Source organism: Micrasema longulum, unplaced genomic scaffold (assembly GCF_059751315.1).
Source record: "Micrasema longulum isolate JH-2025_06_02 unplaced genomic scaffold, ASM5975131v1 h1tg000071l, whole genome shotgun sequence".
NCBI classification, from domain to species: domain Eukaryota; kingdom Metazoa; phylum Arthropoda; class Insecta; order Trichoptera; family Brachycentridae; genus Micrasema; species Micrasema longulum.
Genome location: NW_028277278.1, coordinates 167,963 through 177,237, shown reverse-complemented (window position 1 = coordinate 177,237; position 9,275 = coordinate 167,963). Strand labels below are relative to the sequence as shown.

Sequence of the window (9,275 nt, the reverse complement as noted above, 5' to 3'; positions counted from 1 at the left end):
AAATGTCTGCCTAATGGTTTTGTAATTTAATATCTCTGTCAATACATCGTGCAATTTCCGATTCACAAATTAGTATCGGGTGAAGAAATTAATATTGTCACGGTTCGGTGTTCTAATAGATCAATTAATTTATAAAATTATTCGTAGTATTTACATGTTTTACAGCTGTCAACTTTGATAGTCGTTGTTAAAGCTTGTTAAAATTACTCCTTCCCCCCTTAAATGTAATCAACAGAGAGAATTGTAGAACCGTATTTATGTTATTTTACAATATTAAATTGGCTCACGAGCCTTGAACACCAAAGCTGTTTTACTTATTGTGGTTCCTTGTAACATGAAGAGTTGATGAAGGAAGGTTCAGAGTCATCGAACCCTTACGTTATATTCCGAGACGGAATCTCATGTTCTCCACTGACTGGCCGGGCAAAAGGTAATTACTAAATCTCCATCTTAGGGTAGAAAGTATTATCTCTTTCATTATCTAGATTACATGTATTTCCCCCCGCGTAACAAGGGCTACCGCTATATTGATCTGTCCTATGTATCCGAAGGGATTTTCCCGAGCAGCATTCTCTTACTACTTTGACATGAGTCTCTTTTATCTATTTTTTTTATAAAATATATATATGTATATAATATATATATATATATATATATATATGTATATAATTCTTCTGTACGTGTAATGTCACTGAACTTCTCTTAAACGGCTAAACCGATTTACGTGCGGTTTTCAGCGAAATGTAGATCTTTGTGCTGTGCGTATTCGATAATATTCAAATTTTCAATCGAATCTGTGAAAAAAAAGTTAGAAGCATAAATCTTTTTTTCATTGACCTACCAGCGTTGTCTTTGACGAGAATGTATATACAAAAAAAAATGGAAGGATGTTGTTTTTTGTGTTTAAAAAAAAGTTTGTTTTTGAATGTTTACAAACAACATTCGCTTTTTATGGATCTCAATCTGATTATTTCCTCACATTCCTTATAATTTCCTCTCATTTATTTCATTTACTGGATTTTTGGTAATACTAAAATAATTTTAACTGACAATTAATACATTTTTGAAAATCGCATTCATGAATAAAGTGCAATCCTGTTGGTGATAAAAACCGAGTTTGACATTTGGGAAAAGAATTCTATATTTTCAATGAATGATTTTATGTTTTGGAATTTGACCATAAACAAGTACCTAGATATCGACTAAAATTCAATATTTGAAACTAAACCATTTTTATTTTTTAATTCAATCATAAACAAGTACCTACTTATCAATGAAAAGTCTTTTCCAAGGTAAAAGCAGGCAAGTCAATGTTCGGGCAGGACAACGTATGTCAGGTCTTCTAGTGCAATATATATAGATGATCGATAAAAAACAAACAAACAACAAACCATCATGTCGTTTCCCCGTAGAGATAGGCAGAGAAAAAAGAACGCTATATCACTTATGTTTGCATACAGACCTCGTTACCTCTACATTCATACATCTTCTCATGCACGCACGCTGATTATTCCTACTTTTGACACGTCCATCTTCAAGTATTTGATGGACTTAATCGTGCCATGTTTTCTGCATCCATCAACATTCACATCGAAGATCCTTTTAGCCGTTTTTTTGCTGTTCATTCGCTCTACACGTCCAAACCAACTTAGCACCCCTTTCTTGGTTCTGTCGATAGTGCATATCCCAGCCTTACACAGTTTACGGATCTCGACATTTGTGCACCTATCATACATCGTTTTACCACACATTCACCTGAGAGATCTCATTTCAACAGCATTTAACGTACTTTCATCACCATTATTCAAATTCCACACTTCGCTCCCATACATTAGAGTTGGCACTAGAACTCTATACAAATGAAATTTATAAATGGTATAATAATCGTTGTAGAATAATTAGACAAATGAAATCTGAAAACTTAATTGTGCGGCAATAATTAATAGTAGGAAGATTCGGTTAAAACTTAAATCCCGTATATAAACCTTCTTTTACACTAAAATATCACTTTACTGGACTTTTTTATTTGAATATCAATTTGAATGTATAATACTATTCCCTTTTATCCGTCGGAGGGACAGCGAACGGGTATATCAACGTAAATAAATTATTCAAAGTATATTTAGGGTTTTCCTTGTAATATTTCAATACATTTGTATGAATAACAACTTTTATAATAAGAATAACATTGCTTAATTTGTTTCAGATTACCAGGAGTCACCGGAGAAGAAAATTTGGATAGATAAAAAACAAAAATAAAAATAAATGAAAGTAAATGCGTCCACAATTTTAATAAATTTTAATTCAAATAACAAAATTTTATTTTATTTGCTAATACTGGTATAACAATAAAAATAAATATAGAATATTTAAATGAATTAAAATATCATTAAACTATTATTATTAGTATGACTAAATAACAAATAGTTTTACACGTTAAATCTCACATACTTAATAAGAGATCATTCAACTAATTTTTTTAGAAACATATTAAAACATTTATTTATTATAAAAGGCTAATCCTTAGTTAAATTAAGACATAAGAAAGTTACGTTGTATTCATTAATACAAGCAATAAACTAAAAATAGTTGAAATTTTATTTTTAATTCTAAAATTTCAAACAATATCCGTCAAGAAATTTAATGGAATCATCACAAGATGCAACAATTTATGGTACACTTAGTAAATCTTGTCAAAATAATTCGCTTCATAAATTTGAAGCATTTGAAGCGTCTGGTTTCAAGAATCGCCTCAAACCGGCAAGTGTCTCCGCGTAACTTACAGAATGACGTTTAAAGGAACATGTAACCGAGAATCGCGCTCTTCATTTTTCTACCCCGCCCCCCTCGATTCCGCGTCCACCCACCCCGTTTGATTAACAATAAAAATGAATACCTCCATATCGTGCAAGCGGGCGGCTAAATCACTGGTTGTTTTTGTTATTTTGAGCATCGTTGCACCTCTATCTAAGGGTGTCGCCCAGAATGTCAGCAAGGCGGCGCGAGTCAGCCCCCCGGGGGCGGCGGCCGAGGGCGGCCGGACGGACGTGTACTTCGGCGTGGCCGCCCCCGCCTCCAATCAGGTGGTGCTCAAAGCCTTCAACAAGACCCTGGCCAACATATCAGCCGCCTTCGCAGCCGGGGAGTACGGAACCGCCTATAGAGACATTTCCTTGCAGTCTTTTTTTATTGAACTACCAGAGAATGAAAAGTAAGTGAACTTTTATTTTACTAATGGTTAATTTGTTGTATTTTATGTGTGCGTTTCCTCGGCATAGGACACTCCAGTGATTGAATGTAATAAAAAAAGAATAGCAAAGATTTAATAAAATAAACGAATAAATAATATGTCAGCATAAGATAACATACATATATCTATGTTTATTACGTGAATGATTGTTTATATAGTTCCGACCTAACACGGATGTATTTAGCAAGTCGGGACATGAAAATAAGGATTCATTTGGTCATGTGTAACTTTGTATACATATATGACGATTAATCAATGAATAAATGCATTATTCAATGCATACTTTTTTAGTAAAGTGACAACTTTATTTAAACAATATTAATTTTTAAAGATTTGAATCCGCTTGAAAGTACTTTGTGGAATAATTATTAATGTGAATTGTAATTATCGATTTTTCAAATTATTATTTTTATAATTACAAATAAAAAATCGTACAAAAATACGATTTAAAAGGATAAAATATTTACTAGGATAAACAATTTAGAGTAGAACTGTTCAATTATGTATCTAAGAAAAACATTATTCAGATGTAATTTTTTTTTTCTTTATTTAAAGCTTTATTCATAACTTTTCAATAGATTCTTCAAATTCTTGATTGTGTAATTGAAATATTTAATTATCATAAACGTTATATTCATCTTTTTTGGAATATCCCTCCATCGTACTTCAAGTTTAAAACTGGTGAACTTAATATCCCCAGAGAGAAGGTGACCTATTTTTCGCCGAAGGTTTTCCTCTTTGAATTGAAACTTAGAATCGAGATATTTTTTCTACTTCACTATCATGTGAATCTGAAGACAAATCTCAGATTGTAATATCTAGATTGAAAGCATTTTTACTTATAATTATTTATCGTGGACATTAAAATAAGAATATTTAAAAATATTGTTTTTGTACGAATAATTACTGAATTTATTTAATCCTTTCGATTGTTAATTGCGATTCTGACAAAATATTAATTTTGATTCCTTTTTATGGAATTTTACACCACAAAAGAATTTATTTGGTGTTAAAATATTATGTTAGTGTTGTATAAAACGGATAAGCTAACAAAGGATTAAACGGAAAATAAACAAGGTTGACAAACTGTCAGCTTTTTGTTGAAAATGCACGAAATGGATTCATAACATGTTTTAATAATAGGTTTATTTGAAATTTGAATGAGGGAAAAAAATACTGACTAAAAGGTCTGAAAAATCACAGTAAATTGAAGCATTTTCAGATTAACGTAATGTAAAAATCAGAATAATCGGCGTGCGTGTACTTGATGTATGAATGAAGAGGAAGCGAATTATGTACGCAAAGACAATGGAGTGGCATTCTATTCTCTCTACTCATCACTACGGGGAAATAGCGTGAAAGTTTGGTTTGTAATGAGACGTAGATTTTTTAAATGTGAATATTTTTAAAATAGTTTTTATTATGAATAAATTTATCTAATAAAATAATGGATGAATTTTATAAATATATATCTATAAACCTATAAAAATAAAATATAAAATAACAAAAAAGTAAAACTAAACCAAGAAGTTTCATTGATAACTTTATTTATAATTTTATCAAAATCATTATATACCTATCATCCAAAAAAATTGTACGATACATTTTTTTACAATTTAAAATTCTTACATGCTTAACGCGTGGAAAAGTATTTCTGTGGGTCTCTTGTTCACTCTCAGTGGGAGTTTATTAAACAAATAAGTAACTAATAATCATCTTATTGTGATAGTGACCGTATAAAATTTAATAATTTGAGGTTTGCCCACTGATCGCGCCACTTGCCCGTTAGCAGATGCACGCTCAAATTGCTGGTTCGCGGGATGCGTTATCCTTTGTTTACTTTGCTACAGAACCCTAAATACAATGAAAGAAATTCCTACCTTGCTCTGGGTTCTGGCACCATTATTGCTGGTACTTCTGTCGCGTGGCAGTCAGGATCAGATCCGATCTTGTTGCCAGGAAGGAAGGGCACTTGACGAATAACACAACATAGTGGATTGAATAGTTATTGATCGCAAAATATCTTCTTTGCGATTGCGGTGAGAATATAAGAAATCACATGTACACACGCCCAGTTTAGTTGTTGTTTTGGGGCCGGAACAATATAGGTACCCACGGTAGGCAAAATGCAAAATCCGAACGCCTCATCCCAGCAAAATTGCTATTTATATATAGATGTGTGCATACTTGGGTACTAGCATTGGTTGTCTGAACTGAACTCTTGTCCGTCTGTGTTGTTCTTGTCCCATAGAAGGGAAATGGTAAATTACAAATCTAAATAGTAGACTAACTCGAGAGAACCACGCGCCGACCATGCTCTAGGACCCGTTTCGTCTGCTTTAAGGTCTGTGAGATTGTTAGGACGATTAAGGTCTTTGCATAGGATTGTTTCTACTGTTGGTATTAGGAAAATGGTTTTTGCGAGGAATTCAGTACTATGACGAAAAGTAATTTCGCCTGAGTTCGATAGGGATCATGTTAGGATCTGTGTTAGGATTTTGCCGGTAGTGTCTTGATGATTTGATGTTCCACTGTGATTTGTTATAGATACGTATTGTTTTTCTTCTGTTTCAATTTTCAATTTCAATTTCAATTTTCAATTTATTTATTTTAAATATAACATATACATTACAAAAATATATTCAATACGTACATATTATAAAAAAGGAAAAAAAATACACGAAAGAGACTCATGTCAAAGGAGTCGAAGAATCCTGCTCCGGAAAACCCCTTCGGATACATGGAACAGATCAATATCCAGAGCGATGTTGTTCAACATAGCGGTAGCTCTTCCAACAGGCATAACCATAGGCAGGTTGGTCCTGAATATCGGAATATGAAACAATCTATGCTGACGCTGTCTTAGGTAATTATCAGGAACATACAAACCAATGCTCATCATAATTTCAGAATTATCGATCATACCGCGCAACAATCGATAAAAATGTGTGGTCAAATACACATTCCTTCTAGTCTCTAAACTGTTGTAGCCAAGCATACCCTGGAGAAACTCGGTAAGGTAGAGCCAAGGATAATACCCGCACTCTCTCATGTAGAGATATCTCAGAAACTTCTTTTGGATTTTCTCTATCATAAGAGAGTACTTCAGTTCATGTGGCCCCCAAATCATCGAGCCACTCTCGAGTCTACTTCGCACCAAGGAGTTGTAAAGAGTTCTCAGTACGCGGGTATTTTCGAAAACCCTGGCAGTACGCAGAACAAATCCTAACATCTTCAATGCATCACCACTGATTGTCTCTATGTGTTCATGAAATGTCAGAGTGCTTACAAATCTAACGCCCAGATCCTTAACATTCGATGTTCGTATCAGATTCTGGTCATTCATTTTGTAGCGAAAAAAAAGAGTTTTTTGGGCCCTAGTGAAGGACGTGACCGAACACTTGGAAACATTAAACCCAAGTTTGTTTCGCCTTCACATTCAGATATATTAGATATATCCGCTTGGAGAAGACGAAAATCGTCAGAAGTTGTCACCTTTAAAAATAGTTTTAAGTCATCCGCAAACAACAGAAAACGCGAGTTCAAAATTACATTTTTAATATTATTAATGAAAATCGAGAACAACAATGTTGATTGAGTGCATGTTGTATAGGGCAAATTATTCTAATGTTTCCCATATGTATTTGGGTTTCGTGTCGTTTGATTGATTTGTTTGTATTACTACGTTCTTCTTCCTTTCCGATGCGGGATCTGGAGCGTGCGGCCGCGGTCTCAATTTGGAACTAACACTGTATTCCTCCACTGTAATACTGGGAAATTAGAAAAGGGTGATTGTGCTGACCATGTGTATTTGATTGATCACAAACTGACAATACTGCGGTGAGGGGTACAATGAAAGTTTTTAAAGTTTATTTGTTTTGTTATTTTCGCGGTTTGATTGTAAAGAAATATTAAATTTTCGCTTAATTAGTTTAAAAAAAAAATTGATATTGATATGCGAAACTGAAGAAAGACTTAAGTCTTTATGAACAGTTTCGGGAAAGGGGTGGATGCTTTCATTGTACAGATGTGTGCACATAGAGTTGTGGCGTAACCACCCACCTTTTTTTGAAGTGATTGTGTTATATTTATGCGTTACTAAATAACTAACAGATTCGTGTATTTTGCTTCACAAGTTTACGCTGCTGATCTCGATTGTAACTTTTCGTCCTTGAATCGTAAAAATGGAACAATATGAGAATAAATTATTTTTACAAAAAGCTGGCTTTACTCTGGTATCACATTTTCCTTTTCGTGCCTCCCCGCGCCTGCGCACCAATAATTGCTTAGCTGTTTATTTGTGCTCGGGGACGCGAACGCCTCCAAGGAATTGACGGATGGTAAGCACTTAATAAAACATGTTTTTTTTTCCATACCATTTGTGTTAATGATTTGGAATTGATAAATTAATTTCGTTTAATCGAAACGATTGGTTGAGAGTTTTGATTACTCGTATTGACCAATATGAATACGATATCGTCGCCTTTCTCACCCTTTATATCAATATTCATATATTAGATAGATGTTAAATATCAGGTTGTACAAATAATAATCAAATAATATTTGGGTACATAGAATTAAGAATAGACCAGAATGAGCGTAGAATCGTATTTGAATACATCGGACTGTGTCTAAAAATCCCCTCACTTTTGCCGTGCGCATGCGCGAAGTCGCCTGGTAATGTTGCCAGATTGCAAAAATAAAACCATCACACAAATGTAAGATAATTTTATATTAAAAAAAAATTAATCTAAAATTGTATTGTAGACGCGGAAACATTGATTGACACAATAGAGTAGATAAGTAAAGGGTAATTTAAAAAGTGTGATTGAATTTATGAACTTTAAACTTTAAAAATGTAACAAATTTTATTTTCCCTAAAGCGGATATAAAATATCTTATAAAAAATATCCCGTTTAATATTTTTTAACATGACATAAAAAATGTCATGTTAAAAAAAATTCAACGGGCAAAGTAGCGTAAAAAATTTAACGACCCTGGCAACACTAACAAAATGTGCATTTAGTCTTTTTTGACAATCTGACAGATGAAAAAATAATTACATTTTTAAGTATTACATTTGCTACTTACATATACATTTGCAACTTCCACATGAAATGTGATCCCATCCTGTTTCTTTTTGATCCCAGCAATATGTCTACACTTAAAAACAACTCAACACAGCATAGTTGAATTCAAATCGGAAATTGCGTACTGAGCTACGTGTACATAGAAACGAATGGGTCAAAACGTAAAACTACTCCTTTAAGAGTAGTTTAGTCGCCTTCTGTTTGATGCGCGTATGCGGTTTCTGGACTATTCTTAATTCTATGCTTGGGTACTTAATTGGTTATAAGAATAATAAGAGATTGATAAAATGGAATTTTTTTATTATTTATTAAAGCTGAAAACTTAAAAAGGTTCTTTTGAGGTAAGATATTTGACCCAAATGCCGAGTATCCAATGAATTAGATCAAAAAAACTACTTTCATTTTCAGTAGGAACATCGGCATCAAATCAAGTAGATGGATACTAGTAAATGCGCATGGCTTTGAGGGTTTGTTAAGAAGAAGAATGTCTTGTGTATGATAAAAAAAAAAAAAAAAACATACTGTAATGTCTCACAGTTGTTACTGTTCATGTAATTTATTACTTCAGGCACCTAAATATTCTTGATGTTTGACGATTGTCAAACATCATAAATTAATCTCGATAGTTAAATATCGAGAGTCATTTCGTCACGACAAATATCGATGACCTTTACATCAATTGTTAATCTTTAAGCGTATTTCACACTACACGGCACGATAAAATAACATAGGGTGGATTGATTTTTATCATATTTCTTGAAATTATATTTATTCATATAATACCAAGCAAACGCAATAACCAGTACATTATTAGACCAGCTAATATCTTTTCAATTTCGTTGTGCAGAATTTTCACCCGAGAACCGCCGTTTAATCAATACAACATAATATAATAAATATATCAATCAAGCCTGATTTTACCTTGCCTTATGGAT

General features: G+C 33.1%; 1 protein-coding gene across 1 annotated transcript in view; it reads left to right on the top strand.

Annotated features, from left to right (window-relative positions):
• Positions 1-2,658: 2,658 nt before the first annotated feature.
• Positions 2,659-9,275, top strand: part of LOC148284981 (uncharacterized) — a 168,743-nt gene continuing 162,126 nt past the window's right edge. The window contains exon 1 of the mRNA XM_088231657.1: positions 2,659-3,211. Within this exon, the coding sequence (XP_088087783.1) occupies positions 2,889-3,211 (323 nt within the window). The 5' untranslated portion in view covers positions 2,659-2,888. The remainder of the gene's footprint in view (positions 3,212-9,275) is intronic.